The sequence below is a fragment of the Wickerhamiella sorbophila genome, assembly GCF_002251995.1.
Source record: "Wickerhamiella sorbophila strain DS02 chromosome Unknown contig2, whole genome shotgun sequence".
Classification (NCBI taxonomy): Eukaryota; Fungi; Ascomycota; class Dipodascomycetes; order Dipodascales; family Trichomonascaceae; genus Wickerhamiella; species Wickerhamiella sorbophila.
The window spans coordinates 458,331-474,415 of record NW_020194005.1 but is presented as its reverse complement, the minus strand read 5'-3'; the positions used below and the strand labels follow the sequence as shown (position 1 = coordinate 474,415).

At 51.6% G+C, this 16,085-nt stretch overlaps 14 protein-coding genes across 14 annotated transcripts; 6 read left to right on the top strand and 8 right to left on the bottom strand.

The window, feature by feature from the left end:
* Positions 1-467: 467 nt before the first annotated feature.
* B9G98_03538 (Alcohol dehydrogenase 1) lies at positions 468-1,478 on the top strand (the record flags this gene model as incomplete). Its single annotated transcript, XM_024810095.1, has 1 exon — positions 468-1,478. The coding sequence occupies one exon, from the start codon at positions 468-470 to the stop codon at positions 1,476-1,478; it is 1,011 nt and encodes a 336-aa protein (XP_024665863.1).
* A 280-nt stretch (positions 1,479-1,758) lies between these two features.
* B9G98_03537 (Translocation protein sec72) lies at positions 1,759-2,373 on the bottom strand (the record flags this gene model as incomplete). The annotated part of the gene is made up of 1 exon (XM_024810094.1): positions 1,759-2,373. The coding sequence occupies one exon, from the start codon at positions 2,371-2,373 to the stop codon at positions 1,759-1,761; it is 615 nt and encodes a 204-aa protein (XP_024665862.1).
* Positions 2,374-2,417: 44 nt separating this feature from the next.
* Positions 2,418-3,413, bottom strand: B9G98_03536 (hypothetical protein; the record flags this gene model as incomplete). The annotated part of the gene is made up of 1 exon (XM_024810093.1): positions 2,418-3,413. The coding sequence occupies one exon, from the start codon at positions 3,411-3,413 to the stop codon at positions 2,418-2,420; it is 996 nt and encodes a 331-aa protein (XP_024665861.1).
* Positions 3,412-5,898, top strand: B9G98_03535 (Protein sel-1 1; the record flags this gene model as incomplete). The annotated part of the gene is made up of 1 exon (XM_024810092.1): positions 3,412-5,898. The coding sequence occupies one exon, from the start codon at positions 3,412-3,414 to the stop codon at positions 5,896-5,898; it is 2,487 nt and encodes an 828-aa protein (XP_024665860.1).
* Positions 5,899-5,923: 25 nt separating this feature from the next.
* Positions 5,924-7,285, bottom strand: B9G98_03534 (RNA polymerase II transcription factor B subunit 2; the record flags this gene model as incomplete). The annotated part of the gene is made up of 1 exon (XM_024810091.1): positions 5,924-7,285. One exon carries the CDS (start codon positions 7,283-7,285, stop codon positions 5,924-5,926), a length of 1,362 nt encoding a protein of 453 aa, XP_024665859.1.
* A 63-nt stretch (positions 7,286-7,348) lies between these two features.
* On the top strand, positions 7,349-8,227 carry B9G98_03533 (Protein transport protein SEC13; the record flags this gene model as incomplete). The annotated part of the gene is made up of 1 exon (XM_024810090.1): positions 7,349-8,227. One exon carries the CDS (start codon positions 7,349-7,351, stop codon positions 8,225-8,227), a length of 879 nt encoding a protein of 292 aa, XP_024665858.1.
* A 27-nt stretch (positions 8,228-8,254) lies between these two features.
* B9G98_03532 (Purine nucleoside phosphorylase) lies at positions 8,255-9,133 on the bottom strand (the record flags this gene model as incomplete). Its single annotated transcript, XM_024810089.1, has 1 exon — positions 8,255-9,133. One exon carries the CDS (start codon positions 9,131-9,133, stop codon positions 8,255-8,257), a length of 879 nt encoding a protein of 292 aa, XP_024665857.1.
* Positions 9,134-10,122: 989 nt separating this feature from the next.
* Positions 10,123-11,007, bottom strand: B9G98_03531 (Solute carrier family 25 member 38; the record flags this gene model as incomplete). The annotated part of the gene is made up of 1 exon (XM_024810088.1): positions 10,123-11,007. The coding sequence occupies one exon, from the start codon at positions 11,005-11,007 to the stop codon at positions 10,123-10,125; it is 885 nt and encodes a 294-aa protein (XP_024665856.1).
* A 19-nt stretch (positions 11,008-11,026) lies between these two features.
* On the bottom strand, positions 11,027-11,569 carry B9G98_03530 (hypothetical protein; the record flags this gene model as incomplete). Its single annotated transcript, XM_024810087.1, has 1 exon — positions 11,027-11,569. One exon carries the CDS (start codon positions 11,567-11,569, stop codon positions 11,027-11,029), a length of 543 nt encoding a protein of 180 aa, XP_024665855.1.
* Positions 11,570-11,666: 97 nt separating this feature from the next.
* B9G98_03529 (Peroxisomal membrane protein PER10) lies at positions 11,667-12,701 on the top strand (the record flags this gene model as incomplete). Its single annotated transcript, XM_024810086.1, has 1 exon — positions 11,667-12,701. One exon carries the CDS (start codon positions 11,667-11,669, stop codon positions 12,699-12,701), a length of 1,035 nt encoding a protein of 344 aa, XP_024665854.1.
* Positions 12,702-12,781: 80 nt separating this feature from the next.
* On the top strand, positions 12,782-13,840 carry B9G98_03528 (Poly(A)+ RNA export protein; the record flags this gene model as incomplete). Its single annotated transcript, XM_024810085.1, has 1 exon — positions 12,782-13,840. The coding sequence occupies one exon, from the start codon at positions 12,782-12,784 to the stop codon at positions 13,838-13,840; it is 1,059 nt and encodes a 352-aa protein (XP_024665853.1).
* Positions 13,841-13,854: 14 nt separating this feature from the next.
* On the bottom strand, positions 13,855-14,484 carry B9G98_03527 (Protein GIR2; the record flags this gene model as incomplete). Its single annotated transcript, XM_024810084.1, has 1 exon — positions 13,855-14,484. The coding sequence occupies one exon, from the start codon at positions 14,482-14,484 to the stop codon at positions 13,855-13,857; it is 630 nt and encodes a 209-aa protein (XP_024665852.1).
* An 87-nt stretch (positions 14,485-14,571) lies between these two features.
* Positions 14,572-15,471, top strand: B9G98_03526 (Assembly chaperone of RPL4; the record flags this gene model as incomplete). Its single annotated transcript, XM_024810083.1, has 1 exon — positions 14,572-15,471. The coding sequence occupies one exon, from the start codon at positions 14,572-14,574 to the stop codon at positions 15,469-15,471; it is 900 nt and encodes a 299-aa protein (XP_024665851.1).
* A 22-nt stretch (positions 15,472-15,493) lies between these two features.
* Positions 15,494-16,060, bottom strand: B9G98_03525 (NAP1-binding protein 2; the record flags this gene model as incomplete). Its single annotated transcript, XM_024810082.1, has 1 exon — positions 15,494-16,060. The coding sequence occupies one exon, from the start codon at positions 16,058-16,060 to the stop codon at positions 15,494-15,496; it is 567 nt and encodes a 188-aa protein (XP_024665850.1).
* Positions 16,061-16,085: the final 25 nt, after the last annotated feature.

The window sequence follows — 16,085 nt, the reverse complement described above, 5'->3', positions numbered from 1 at the left end:
AGTTCCCGTAGAGCTCGAGAAATAAGCTGGGCTGCAGAGCGTAGGGTGTTCTAGACTGCTAATTTTCTACTGGCTATACGGTTTGCGGAATCTTCTAAACATCCGGTATGCATGTCTCGAGCCCCCAAAAGAGGGGACAATATACATGCGGGCCGTGAAATTCTGTTTCCTGAGTTCCGGCGGTACCTGTATGAGCCTAAAAAAACAGCTTTTTCGAATTTCGCTCGAATTCAAGCACCTGCCCATGATTGAGACGCGAACCGGTCCCGGTACATGTGTCGCGGGCTTTTTTAAGCGAGCCGAGCCTGCGCAATCTGCTGATTGTTAGAACACATCAGGGTTTGGGGATCTACTGCACACGCCATGTTGGCCGGCCTTATTGAAACAAGTATAAAAAGAGGGCCGCCCACTGAAATTCAGCCATCAATTCCCATTTCTCAACTCGAAACTTATTGCATCATTAAACCATGACCTACCGCGCTGCTGTCTTCACCAAGGATAAAACCTGCGAGATTGTACAGAAGCAGAGCCAACCTCTGAAGCATGGCCAGGCTCGTGTCAAGACTACCTGCTGCGGTGTCTGCCATACCGACCTGCACGTTCGTGACCAGGAGTTCGGCAACTCTGTTGGCCGTGTTGGCGGCCACGAGGGTGTTGGCATTGTTACTGAAATTTCCCCCGATGTCAAGTCGCTCAAGGTTGGCGACCGCGTGTCGATCGCCTGGCTGTTCTCTGCTTGCGGCGCCTGCGAGCAATGCATTGCTGGCCGTGAGGCTATGTGCTCCAACCAGACCAACCCTGGCTTGTCTGCCGATGGTGCATTTGCCGAGGAAGTTGTCGTCGCTGCCGACTACGCTGTCAAAGTCCCTGAGGGTCTTGACGACGGCGCTGCCAGCTCTGTTACCTGCGCTGGTGTTACTGTCTACAAGGCTATCAAGGAAGCCCACATCATTCCCGGTCAAGTGATTGCTTTGTGGGGTCTTGGTGGTCTTGGAAGCTTGGCTGTTCAGATCGCCAAATCCTACAACTGCAAGATCATCGCCCTCGATGTCAACGACCGCCAGCTTGAGTTTGCCAAGGCCAACGGCGCTGACCATGTCATCAACTCCCGGGACGGTGTTGCCGCTGCCAAGGAAATTCAGGACAAGTTCGGTGGTGCTCACGCCTGCGTTATCACTGCCACTGCAGTTCCTGCCTTCGAGGCTGCCCTGAACTCCGTGCGTCCTTTCGGTCGTGTCGTTGCCGTTGGTCTGCCCAGCAAGCTTATGCAGCTTTCTATCCCTAACTTGGTTCTCAAGGGTATCCAGTTGGTTGGTTCAATCGTCGGAACCCGTAACGATCTTGCTGAGGCATTCCAGCTCGCCAAGGCTGGCTTCATCAACCCCACCACTGCCCCCCGTAAGCTCGAGGACATTGACGAGATCATGGAGGAGATGCAGAAGGGTACCATCACAGGCCGTATGGTTGTCTACTTTTAAATAGCTGCGCCCCTATACTCTAGTAAATAATAGCCCTTTCAAAGCTCATACTTGCGGATTTTCGGCTGCGGCTTGAGACAAAGCTTACCATTCAGAGCTGGCACGATGACCGGCTTGTGGTTTCTGATTCTTTTTCGTTCAGGACTAATTTCTGGCATCTCTGCGCATGGAGGTTCAAATCCCTGCAACTTTTTCTCATGGCGCAGCATTGACATCGTGGGCTCACTCTGGGTAGGAGAGGCATGCATGTTAATTAAGCATCGTACAACAAACTACATCATTACTTCTCTTTTTCAGGCTCCTTGGCAGATGCTTGATTGATGAGAAACTCCTGCATTTCTTTAAATAAAGGCTCGTTAGCATTCATAGATAACCCAGTCTCGATAATTTCACGGGCGTCCTCGTACCGCTCTACGGCCATAAGCGAGTAAGCCCGGCGGTAAAGATGTGAGGCGTCGCTGGGCTTGAGAAGCGTCAGCATTGTTGCAGTGCTGTATGCCTCGGGCCACATTTGAGCCAGGGTATAGGCGTCACACAGCGGAGCCAGGCACGCGATCGCCTCCTCGAGGGCAACTGCGACCGACTCCCAGTAGGGCCGTCTAAGAACAATCTCAAGGGCGGTCTGCAGAAGCTTTATAGCCTCGTCGGTTTTCTTTTTCTGGATAGCCTGGACGCCGTTTTTGACCAGCTGCTGAGAAGCCTGGGTGTGCTTGGCGGTGACCTGGTTCGCAGGCGGAGGAAACGGCTTGTTCAGCTGGGTAAAGTCCTTGACCAAGAGATTAATCAAGTCAAGAGTATGCTTGGCGTCCTTCAGTTCGACCTCGTTGAGGTCCGCAGTAGACGACTCGTCCAATGAAAGGACCTTGGTCTTGGGATCCATTACTACCTCCAACATTGAAACGTGTGGGATGAGAGAGATGACATAACCACGGAGGGGATTTATTCATTTCGACATAGTAGCCAGAGGGTTAGCGACATAGTTTCATTGCCAGCAATGAATTTTACCGAGACTTGAACGTTGAATTGTGTTGTGTCTTTGGGAACCTCGAGGTCTATAAGGGCCCAGTTTATGCCCTGTTCAACCCCAGTCTGCCGTTTTCGCGACCCTTCCATAAACACTTGTCTAGATGCAGTAGTTTCTCGACCAATTAAGCATTCTGGGACTCCTCTTATCAAACTCAGATCATCTCGTTTGCCGGATCCAGGCTTGAGAGTCAATTGTGTCACAGCAAACCTGATTCCAGACTTGCTGGCCAGCGTAACTTGCAATTCCAGTGGGGTCGGATTGGATACTACCATTCGCGGCTGATCGGTCCCCGTCAGAACCTTGATCTCGGGCACCATTGACCTCGCCATCACCGCATTGATAACCTTGGCCGACGCGGGCTGGGGATCGTGATCGGCGACCTGATTCCTGCAGTATTTACAGAACTTGGAATAGCGGGCTCTCAAGGGCACTCGCAGCGGCAGTTTAACCGGGTCCCGCAGCTTGAGCTCAATTTCGCTACCATTTACAAAGGCATTCTTCAGGCCCTCGATTCTTTCGCTTTCCGCAACGTCTTCAGCCTGCGCAGCTAGCGGGCGACCCTTTGCAAGCTCCACATGGTAAGCACACACAGCACATCGCGCACTATAGCCTAAATCAACAGAGCTCACAATCAAATTTGCCAAACAATCAGGACACCGCAGACAATTTCGCAAGCAGACATTTCCACTTGCTACCGCTGATGTTTGGGTGGTCTCAAACAGACACGACGGACAGAAAATAGCCTTTACTTCTTTGTCGACACAATAGTTGCACCGGATCGCCGCACAATCTTCACAGAAATATAAATAGTTCAGCTCATGGAAACAGCGGGGATCCTCCAATGTTTCTGGAACCTCGCTGTTTCGTGTCTCTCGACACGTACAAAAGTATTTAACACGCCATTTCATGCAAGCTTACTACGTGACAGTCTGTCTGTGTGCTTGGGTTATGTGGACGCTTAAGCTTGTGATAGCGCTGGCAGCTGCATGTATTGTGGCTGCGAATGAAGAGGCGTACACACAAGATTTTGATCATAACGAGGTGGCAGGATTCGAGCAATGGATCAGCCCCGACCACCCTGGCAGTGCGTTGACCAGCTTCCAGCTCTCCACCTATGTGCCATTGCCCGAGACTCCTTCATATCCCTGGGCCTACGACCGATTTTCTTACTCACATTTGGTCAAAATCCTCTATGCTAATTTGTGGCAAAAGCGTGGAGAGACAGACGACGTTGAAAAATCCCCACCGGGACAGGTGGACGATTTGTCCCAGTTTGACGACGGCACGGCTGGCCAGTTATTCAAAATCGGTGAATGCTGTTTTTATGGTGCGAAAACCCAACAAAACCTTACGCGGGCTTTCGATTATTATCAGAGAGCTGCTGCTCTGGGCAGTGCTCCGGCTCAGTTCATGATGGGCCTCAGGTATTCGACCGGTGTTTTCGGCAACTTCGAAACTGATCAAGCAAAAGCACTAGTGTATTATACTTTCGCCGCAGAGGCCGGTGACTTGCGGTCTCAGATGGCTCTCGGCTACAGATATTTTCATGGAATCGGCGTTGAACAAAGTGATTCAAAATCAGCTTTCTACTATGGTGAGGCCGCAGATAAGTGTATGGAGTATCACAGTAACGGTAATTCGGTGGAGGGGTTTCGCAAAACGCCTAAAAACAGTTGGATTATTGCCGACGAGTTCGGCCGCGGAGTCTACGATTTTTTGATGCACGAGACGTACTCCATTTCTCCAGCAACAACAGTTTTGTTACAAGCAATGATTGGAGAAAAAGACGAGATTTTGGACCAGCTCGAGTTTTCTGCTTTGGAAGAAGACGACATGAGGGCGCACTTCATTCTAACCCAGTATTACAGCCGAGGTGGATCGTTCAATGAGCCTCAATATGAGAGGGCCATGGCCCACGCAAACAACGTGATTGATCAATTTGATAGACTGCCGGGGAAACCCGATTCAGAAGAGATATTCATGGCCAGCTTCTGTTATGTTTTCATTGGCGATCGGTATCGTCGCGGAGAAGGGGTTGAGAAAAACCTCGAGAAAGCAAAGTATTATTACGAGCTTGCCCTTGAGCTTGAGGTAGATACCACCCACAGCTTTGCTAGCAGTCCCTTGGGTATGATGGAGCTTTATGAGGCGGCCCATTATGAGCCGGGGTCAGAAGAAGCTATCTACCACGAAACTCGTGCCGATAACTACTTTGAAAAGGGAGCCAAAGTGAACAGCTATTTTGGTCAAGTGATCAACTCGATTCGCCACTCGTTTACTCCAGAAGATAAAATGGAAGTGCTCCCAAAGATTTCCAAATTTGCCAAAAGCGGTCCCTTGGCGGCTTATTGGGCTGGCGCGTTATGGGAGGATCTAGAAATCGAGGCCCAAACAAACAAGGATGTCCAGGAATGGTTCCAAAATACACATCTTGACCTGAATGTGGCTGCTTTGTATCGTAGTGTCTGTGAATGGACTGAAGACTATCACTCACCTATTCGATGGGCCCAACGATCTTATGCCGAGGGCCTGGACGCATCCTACCTAGGGTTTTTGGTAACAGCTGAGCAGGGGTACGACTCAGCTCAATTCAACCTCGGAGACTTGCTGGATGTGTATCACTCTGCTCTACCGGTTCCTTGGTTGCGAGCCTGGCCGGTTCCTGACTTTGTCAAAAACCGAGCTGAAAGCGCGCTCACGTTCTTTACACGAGCTGCACAACGCTCTATGGATGCTATGATGAAAGTAGCAGATTATTACTATTACGGCACAGGTACCGAAAAAGACCTGACCAGGGCGTTCGAGTATTACACTGACCAGGCCCGCCGAACGTTCCGAGCGAGCTCCATGGCATACTTCAATATTGCTTGGATGTACGAACATGGCGAGGGAGTCAACCAAGATTCGCATTTGGCTAAGCGGTACTATGATTTGAGCGCAAGTGCCAACTCCAATGCTTTTCTTTTAGTCCAGATGGCACTAGTGCGGCTTCGCTGGAAATTACTTTGGCAGCGACTTCTAGGAGTTGAAGTGCCAAACCAAGAACCCGAGGCCCCTCGAAAATCTTTCTGGGAGGGCCTTCAAATGATGCGTGCCACGTTCAAAGATCTCAAAGCATCACGGCCTCAGGTTGTTTTTGAAGAGGAAGTTGAGGAGCCTCTGACGCTAGAAAATTTCACTACAGACCTCTACTTTTTCGGAGTGTGTCTTCTGTTTATGGCTGTTGCGGTTGCTTTCCGTATTAGGCGCAACCGTCTTATGGCTCGTCAAGCAGCGGGTTTAGCAGAGCCAGCGGAACCCGTCGAGCAAGCAGCGCCGGCAGCGCCGGCCCCCGACGAAAACCACCATCAAAATGACGAGGCAGCCAACATCCCCGAGGTGCCAGCACCCTAAGAAATTATTTATGCAATAAATTATACTAAGAAGTCATTTTGCGATTCACGTACTCGAGAACCTTGCGGTTTGAATCACGATCGACAAAAAACATTCTCCTGGAGTCGTTTTTCCACATCAGGGCGCCCATCTCTTGCGCATAATTGACAATAAGATTGTATTCCTGGGCTGTGGCAAAGTCACGATACAGGAACCCAGAGTTTGATACAAATCGGTCTAATTCAAGCTGCCAGAGTTTGATTTGATCTGAAATAGTAGGCGCTAGAATCTGCCCAGAGTCAGTCTGCTTCATTTGATCGTGGGCATGAACTGTGAGGTACTGGATGATTTGATCGGCGGTGATGCCATTGTGGAAAGCTCTGCGCACCGATTCACGACTAATGCGGCCGACCACGAGATTTGAAAACCGAGATTTGAGGTCACAAAACAGATTCAAAATGCAAATCTGCAACGTAGAGTCCGTGTAAGCGTACATGCGGAAATTGGTCTCAAGAATGATGAATCCTTTGAGAGACTTGCCAGCATCTGTGTTTTCGGCAGCACCATCACCATTCTCACTTGTTAGAATCTGAGCGAGGGGTGTCGGTGCAAACCTTTTTGACTCTGGAACATGATAAATAATGCCCAAATCCGCAACATCCACGAGAATTTGCTGCTGGGTAGGCGAGATGTCCTGAGCAGCGTACTCTTTACCCACCTCTAGAGACCCCAGCATGAAGATAAAGTTCAATACGTCGACCTCGTCCCGGCCAATTTTAGATGCCAAATGTAAGTAATGCAGCAGCAAAGACCAGACCTGGGTGTTTGGGTCTTGGAGCAGGAATTGAAACCCTTCAGACGTAATGTGCAAACGGGTTGGCGATGGTCCGGCCATCAAACCACTTTGTTGTAGTAAATTCAAAGCCCCAGTCGCGGGGGGAGGAAGCGATTCGGCGATCTCAATGGTAGACTGCACCATGAAATGTAAAATAGACTCCCATTTGGTGCGCGAATACTCAGTAAGGAAATCCATGGTCACGGAAGATCGGTCGTCGCAGGGCACGCCGAATTTCTCGTTTGCCGGTCCGGCCGTCAAAGCGCATCTCAAGGAGGTGCAAAAAGTGGAATTCGCCACGATCGTCTTTGACGCATAGCGCTCTTTGATAAGGTGAAGATGTCTGAGCTTTTCAATCGCTTCGACCTGCGCAGAACGGTGTTCAGGCTTTACCAACTGGTCTATTCTGTCCAGACTGACCGGCGCGTCGGTGAAAACCATATCCAAAAGATAGGTTTTGGCCAGCGGAGAGAGCAGACGCAAAATAGCCAGACATGACGCCGGGGACTGAAACAACCTCGTCAAAACCGCCTCCGGAAGGCTCTCCAAATAGTCTCTGACCCCTCCAACCATGCTGACTCGTCAAAGGCAAAACGGCCGTCCTTGGTGGATTTCTCTGACACATCATCCTCCAGCATGGTTACGATCAGTGCGGTTCACAGTGATCTCATTCACGATGCCGAGTTGGACTACTATGGGAAACGGCTGGCCACGTGCAGCAGTGACAAGACGATCAAATTGTTCGAGGTAGATGGCGAGAACCAGAAGCTTTTGGACACGCTGCGAGGGCACGAAGGCCCAGTGTGGCAGATCGCGTGGGCGCATCCCAAGTTTGGAGTTATTCTGGCTTCGTGCTCTTATGACGGCAAGGTGCTGATTTGGCGCGAGGAGAACGGGCAGTGGTCCAACATCTCTCAACATACTGTCCACCACGCGTCGGTAAACAGCGTACAATGGGCACCTCCAGAGTACGGTGCGGCGTTGCTGTGTGCTTCGTCTGATGGCACGGTTTCGGTACTCGAGTTCAAGGACGAAGTCAAGCCCGATAGTGTTGTGATTCCTGCTCACCAGATTGGCGTCAACGCAGCCGCATGGGCTCCGGCATTGCCTGGTGCTACCGAGGGTCCCGCCGCACGCCGGTTCGTGACGGGTGGCAGCGACAATCTGGTCAAGGTCTGGAAATACGACGCTGGCCAAAAGCAGTACGTCGAAGAGGCGACTCTTGAGGGCCACACTGACTGGGTTCGCGACGTAGCTTGGTCACCGTCCCTGCTAGGCAAGTCGCACATCGCCTCGGCCTCGCAGGACAAAACGGTGGTTATCTGGACACAAACCGCCGACGAAAAATGGGAAAAGAAGCTTCTCAAGCACGACAAGTTCCCGGACGTGGTCTGGCGCGTCTCCTGGTCGCTTTCTGGCAACGTGCTCGCGGTCTCGGGCGGGGACAGTAAAATTACTCTTTGGAAAGAGAACCTGCAGGGCGACTGGGAGCCCGCAGGCGAAGTTAGTGAGTAGAAAAACACCTTATATCTAAAATTATTCTCAAATATGGGGCACGAGGTTCGTGATCAAAAGCTCAAGGTCTTCAGAAGCCCGCCGGCCCTCCTCCAACACGTCTTCGTGGCCATGGAAGTCGAGTTGGGAGCTGTGGACATGCTCCATAGGCGCTGGAGGCACAGTAGACGCAATGTTGGTCAACACGCTCACGCCCAAAACCTGCATGCCCGAGTGAACAGCAGTGACGACCTCTGGGACGGTGCTCATGCCCACAGCATCACCCCCCATGGCCCGCAGCATACGGCATTCAGCGGGGGTCTCGAAACTGGGACCAGAAACGTAGACATAGACTCCTTCACGGAGCTTCCGCTGCAGACTGATCTCTCTTGACACCTGCCACAGCTTGTGGCGGAGCTCGTGTGAGTACGCATCGCCCATAGGGGGGAAGCGAACTCCGAAGCCGTCCTCATTGGGGCCCTTGAGCGGGTGCAGGCCGCCCAGGCCCGGCAAATTGAGGTGGTCTGAGATGATCATGAGGTCGCCAGTCTCGAATTTAGGGTTCAGGTACCCACTTGCATTGGTGACGATAAGGTTTCGAACCCCCATCAACGCAAACACTCGGACGCTGAACACCGTATCCTTGATATCATGGCCTTCGTAAGTATGCAGGCGGCCATTCACACAAATTACAGGGGTCTGCTCGGGCCCGATTGTACCAATTATGATCTCTCCGGCATGTCCCTGGACGGTGGGGAGCTTAAAGTGGGGGATCTCATGATACTGCAGGCGAATCGCACCAGGGTTCAGCGAGTCGACTAGGTTGGCCAGCCCCGTGCCACAAATGATTGCCGTCTCCGGCCGGAGAGGCGTTTGGTCACAAATAAACGACGCGGCAGCTGTGGCCTTGATGTAGAGGTCTGACATTAGGTAAAACCCTACACTGTTGAGTGGGTTATAGATAATGCAGGCAGCAAAGCATATCAGGTACTATGAGCGATGCCTAGTGATGTTTCCCCAGGAAGCCCAATCATATGATTCATCGCACTCATCGCTGGTGTTTTTTTGCGTGTTAGCTCTCGAGTTGCTAGGGAAATCAGTAGATCCAGACACCATTTCGAAATACACTGCCAATTTAAGCTTACCAGCGGGGTTTCGTGGATCTGCATCCCACAAACTTAGCCAAGGGTCTCCGTACGACCCGCCAAATTTGAGTTCAACGTTTTTTTGCATCTGCATGCTGGGGCTGGCTCGGGATCAGCAGTCCCTCGAGGGCCTCGACCGGTTGGCTATACATAACTACATCAAGCAGTGCCAAGCGGACGACGGGAACTTTGCTGCACTTTCGCACAAAAACAAACTGCTAGGGGAAAAAAGTGTGCGTCATTTATTTACAGCTATAGCGATCCTTTCGCTACTGGGCATTCACGATCAGCCAATGCAGAGCCATGCATCGCGGTATATTTTACAGTGCCAGACCCCAGACGGTGGGTTTGGAGAGTCTCCAGACGCAACAGAATCGCATGCTGGTTTAACTTATTGCTGCGTGAACGCCCTATCTCTGATGGGGGTGGCTCTCCCCACCGACAAATTGAATCCACTGCTGGCTTGGTTGGCCCACCGGCAGCAGCCAACGGGGGGGTTTAATGGCCGACCAAACAAACTCGAGGATACTTGTTACTCGTTTTGGGTAATTGCAGCCTTGGCAACTCTCGGCCATATCGATTTGGTTGACCATAAGCGAGCACGGGAGTTTCTGACCAACGAGACTCAAGACGAGCTATTAGGCGGGTTCGGAAAGACTCCAGGAAGTCGCGCGGATCCACTACATTCGTGTCTGGGGCTTTGTGCGCTGGAGCTCGTTGCATCCAACAAGCTGGACCCGGCACTATGCCTCCCCCGCGACACTGTTTCGTTCATAAGGCAATGTTTCCTTTAAACGCATTAAGACGAACCAGTTCCTCATAAATACACCAGCTCACGCCGGAACTGAGGGCTTTTCGCGTCAGCCGCAAGGAAAGGCCCGAAAAGAGGCTCATGAAAGACTCCTTTTTGATAATTAGACGGATAGCAGTTAAGAAGGATTTGTACTTTTCTGGATTCAGCTGTACACGGGTTTTGATCGTATCGAACGGTGATGTGATGGTGGTAGCGGCTACTGCGGCACTCACGGCCGACAGCGAATTCAACGCCGCTGAGGTCGTGATCTTGCGGTGGGCATCACCAGCCGGGAAGAGGTCATTCAGCAGGTCTTTACACTGCTCATAAAATAAAACATATAGCCCGGCATATGGCGCATCTCTAGTGAGCGTAACGCCGTATCCGTAGAAGAACCCTCGGATACCTCGTTCGACGTAGAGCGCCTTTACTGCCTCGGCCATGCTTTTATAGTGATAGAGAGAGGACTCGAATCTGACTTTCACAACTGTTATTGGCATTGTAATGAACCCCACTAATCCTCGAGCCACTGCACCGGTTGCCAAGTTCGCTTGGCTGCTGAGTTTTGGCAGTTCGCTCGAGTACCCCTCCTCAGGTTTGGTATAATTGGCAAGAGACGCTCGCATTTTGCTCAAGCTGGTAAGATACATAGATGCCCCCAATGATGTCCGCAATGCCGACGGTAGAGTGCCTCGCCAGAGTTCTAGCGGACTGCGGAGTCCCCTGACTGTTTCCATCAGAGTTGACCCAGGCGTTTGCTGCAACCTGGTCTTTAACAAATCCAAGGGTTGTAGCAAAACTGCAGATGCTAGGCCACCAACAAAACCCGCAGTAAGATGCGAGCTCGTTTTGAATTCGCCCATTAGATCACACGATTCTGCGTCAAGCCAAGATCACAATCTGACTAAGGGCTACCAAGCGACATTGGGCGGCCGAGATCTGACCCCGGATTTTGAAGCAATAAAGGGTGTGGTTTTCAACCGTGGCGGTTGGGGGATCGAATTCGCTTGACTCGAGTTCAGGCAGCGTAGCCGGATCTGGTATTGGGCCAATTGGCAGAGGCGTTTCTCTGCATCCTTCGCCGGTATATTTTAGACGAGCCTCCCTCAGTGCCCAAAGCAGCAGAAACTCCTGCTCGGTTTTGGGCACTCTCGTGAAAAGTTGTGTGCACTCGTCGTGTGTGAAGTGGGGAGGTGAGTGTGAGTATGTGACATCAACACCCACTCGTTGGCTGTCAACAATGGCAACCACAACAGGAAAGTGGTGGGATACATTGAAATCGTCTCGCGCCAAGGTTGGTCTGGCTCCATCGTACACAATTTGTTGCTGGTAGTCGCTCTGTATGCGGTCTTTTATTCGCTGCGATGCTTGCTTCGTAGTCTCCGTATCATCCTTAACGTTTCTTAAAACAGTTAAATAAATCATCCCCCAAGCACACTTGCCCGGTGAAACCCTGGATCTGCCTCGGTTGGGAGTCTTGAGTCATCGTGTCTTGTGCCCCCCGCTCTTTCCATCATTCAGAATGCGTGAGGATCAAATCCAAAATGCGGTGGGTTTCTTGAATGACCCTCAGGTTGCGTCCTCTAGTATGGACGCACGAATCAAATTCTTGGAGAGCAAGGGCCTCACTGAAGAGGAAATCCAGGAAGCGTTGAAGCGGGCTCAGCAGTCTCCAGCTCCGACCGTTTCGACCGCAGTGGGTAGCCCTGCTCCTGTTAGCAGTGTGCCCGGCATGAAAGCGTATCCAGCGCAGTACATGATGCAGCCACCCCCTGTGCCAATGAGAGACTGGAAAGACTACTTTGTCATGGCCACCGTAAGTGTGGGGGTGGCCTATGGTTTGTTTGAGGTCACCAGGCGATATGTTTTGCCTATGATCATGCCGTCTACACCATCATCATTAGAGGCCGACAAGGCGGCATTGGAACTCGAGTTTGATCGTGTAGAGGCTCTCTTTGAACAGCTCCAAAAAGAGACTTCGGAAGTGCTCGAGGGCGAAAAGAGACGGCAAGACGAGCATGGATCGGCAATGGAGTCTGTCAAATACGCGGTCAAGGAGTTTGAGAATTTCAATTTAGAACGCTCCAAAGAGCTCAAGAGTCTGAGATCCCACGTTGAATCTCTGCGAGAAATGATGCCTAGACACTTGGATCAGTACCGCGAAAAGCAAGATGAGGTGATCAAGGAGCTGCAAAACGAAGTCAAGAGTCTCAAGCATCTGGTTTCTAGTCGTGTCAAAGGCAATGGCTCTAATGTTGGCGTTCCACCCGCTTCCATGGTGCCTTCATCAGTGACTCTCCCCCGCCCTAGTGCTGCTAGCACCAACACCAGCCCCAATATGAATGTGGGCCCCCCCACTGAACCTTTTATCCCCGATCCAGCTGCCCGGAGTGCCGCTCCGTCGGTTGCTAGCAGTGTGCCGCCTGTCACTGCGGTTTCTGCCTCTTCGGCTGGCGGGCCGTCTATCCCTGGAGTCACCACCTCTACCGAATCTGTCACCAGCACCCCAGCAGGAATTCCTGCCTGGCAACTGAATGCTGCTAAAAGCTCTGAATAGATGTTAATTATAGAAAACTTATTGTTCTCATGTGTTTTGTTTACAGACCGTCAGGGCGGGTTATTTTCTCCCTGCTGACAATGTCATTATTGAGTCGCGGGTCCAGCATTTCGTCGTCTGCTTTTGATTTGAGCCAAGATCGCCGGGTGCCAGAGCCTCCATCGGACTCTGTTTCATGCGTCGCATTTTCTCCTGTTGCCGACGTGCTCAGTGTCGCGTCGTGGGACAACAAGGTGCGCATATACGAGGTCAACCCGTCGACGGGCGACTCGCAGGGCAGAGCTATTTATGAACACCAGGCACCCGTTTTGAGTACGTGCTGGCTCACTGATGGCAGCAAGGTTGTGAGCGGAGGCTGCGATAACGCGGTTAGAGTCTACGATCCGCAGGCAGGCCAGGCCATCCAGATTGGCAGCCACGATGCTGCGGTCAAAAGCGTGTGCTCGGTCCAGCTCGGTTCTCCAATGGTTGCTTCGGCTAGTTGGGATAAAACACTGAAATACTGGGATCTGAGACAGCCCACGCCTGTTTCTACTGTACAATTGCCCGAGCGGGCCTATATCATGGACACGCAAAAAACCCTGCTTGTAGTGGGTTGTGCTGAGCGCCGGCTAGCCATAATTGATTTGAACAGTCCACAGACTATCTATCGTGCGTCTGAGTCGCCTCTGAAAATGCAGACTAGATCGATCGCTTGTATGCCCGATGGCACCGGATACGCAATTGCTTCCATCGAGGGCCGCTGTGCAATTCAGTATGTGGACGATGCAAAACAATCTGCCAGTGGCTTTTCTTTCCGTTGCCACCGCAGTCCCGTCACTACCCCCAAAGTTGGCGACAATATCTTTGCAGTGAATGCAATCTCCTTCAACCCGGGTTATGGCACCTTCTCGACGGCTGGCTCCGACGGCACAGTGCATTTCTGGGACAAAGAGGCCAAATTCCGGCTGCGCTACTCAGAACCAGTGGGCGGTGCCATCACCTCCACTTCGTTCAATAAAAACGGGTTGCTTTTTGCCTACGGTATTAGCTATGACTGGTCTAAGGGGTACCAGAGTAACACAGTAAATTATCCCACCGAAGTCCGGGTTCGCGTGGTCAAGGAAATGGAGGTCAAGCCACGCCCCAAGAAACGCTAAAAGGTAATATATAGTTAATCTTCGTCTTCTTCTTCGTCGGCCTCCTCTTCGACGCCGCGCTCAAAGATCTCTTTGCCGGACAGCCGGCCATTTGGGCGCTCTTTTTTCTGGTCCCAGCCCATCTCCGCCCGGAATTTCGTCCGCCAGGCTGCAAACGACTCTGCAGTTACTGGCGTGCCTCTGAATTTCGCCTGTTCTTTTTCCTCGGCAATCTCGAGCTCCTTCATCCGCGCCAGCTCCATGTCTTTGATTCGATCTTCGTACATCTGCTCAGCAGCGTCTTTGATCAGTGAAACAATAGCAAATACCGAGGGCATGCCCAGGTTCTCTTCGGCAGTCTCTTTGGCTGAAGCCTTCAGCTCTGCCACATCGCTGCTCGTAAAGTCGTACGTGAACTGGGGCTGCTCTACAGCCCTTTGTTCCTCTTCCTCATCGCTGTCCTGCTCATGGTCACCAACCGCTATATCTAGTATTGGCACAACCTCTGGGTAGTCTCGCGGGTACTGGACATGGACCACCAGCAGCCGCGTCGGCACCGTGTCCAAGCTCAGGTTGATGGAGTAGCTCGTCTCAGAGTGAATTTCGATCTCATCCGGATAAATCGACTCCAGAATATCAATCTCCTCTCGCTGCTCTTCGCTCATCTCTGTCAGCTCAAATGGTGGAAAAATCCTAGCCCAAAATCAAGCTGGGAGCTTTGTGGAAAAAAAAAAAATCTTAGTTAGCCAACCATGAATATTCTTGAGTTGGTTCAGCAGAACCCTCAAGAGGCGATTGATATTGTGACGAAGGCTGCTGCGGCCGAGCCAGATAAACTGGACGCCCAGCAGCTCGCCGCAGAGGTTTGTTTCGAGCTCGGTTTGGCAGAACAGGCTTACGGCTATCTGCAACAGACACTGCACCTGGATCCAGACGGAACCAAAGGCGGCTACGTCAAGTTCCTGTGGCTGGGACAGCTGATTGGTGGTAAAACCGGCATTAATTATTATAAACAGGGTATCAATGGTCTCCGTCAACAGCCAGTCGAGCAGTCGGGCCCGCAAATTATCAAGGGCCTGCTAGGAATGATTGATATTTATATGACAGACTTGTGCATGGAACCCGAGGCAGAACAAGTTTGCGAAAAGTTAATCGCTGAAGCATTGTTGCTGGACGACAACCACGCCGAAGCATGGTCAATTCTTGGCAGCATTCGGATTTCCCAGATTCGAAACGACGAAGCCAAACAAGCCTTGGAGAAGTCGTGGTCGTTGTTCGACAAGGCTCTGCTTGAGGCACAGCTGGATACCACATCTATGCCGGCGCTCGTTCGTTTGGCCCAGAGCATGATCGAGCTCGAGATGGCCGATTTGGTGTTGGACCTGACGACCCAGGCGACCCGTCTCGATGACCAGGTTCCCGATTTGTATTATCTCAATGCCTTGGCCCACCAGCAGCTCATGGCCCAAGAATCAGACCCGGCAGAGCTCAATCGACACAATGCAGCCATTCGGGATGCCATAGAACTGCTCTCACAACTCGATGAATCCGTCGATCCCGAGATGGCTGCGGCAAGTAACGAGCTGGTTGCTAGTCTTCCGCCTCTCACGGAACCTGTTCTTGAGAGCGACGACGAAAATGTAGAAGAATAGTGAAATACTCTGACTTTTTATGCTATGCATTTTTTTTGTTTACATCGTTGACATCCAGTTTTTCTAGCCCGGCTTCAATTTCGGTCTGCGTCTCACCATCGGCACCGCTGGTTTCAGTCTCTGCAGTAAGGTTTCCAGTAACAGCCTGCTGTTCCTCGCCTTCTGCATCTTCCCACCCGTCGTCTTCACCAGGAATAAGCTGAACGTATTCCTCAGGGACCAGCCCTGTTGCGCCTGTTTCGAGATTTTCAGCCACGAGCCACCCTTGGCCGTGTCTATATGAGATCCAAACGACCTGTCCCTCAACCAGCTCGATCTCGTTGGTGTTTTCAGGAACAAAGTCGAACAAGGCGACCGCGCGGCGGTAAATATCGTCAGGCGAGTAGTAGATGACCTGATCTTCACCAACCGGAATGTCAACCTGCTTCAGCTCCTCAGATTCATTGCTTTTCTCTTCATTCGAACCATCCACAGCGTCCTCAGGCTCAGCTGGAATGGCAACGCCGTAATGCAAAGGATGAAACACAGGGTACGCAAAATCTCGGACTTCGCAATAGTCGAGCGCTGATTTGAACTCAGGAGTTTCCATAGTAGTAGTAGCACTGACTATGTCC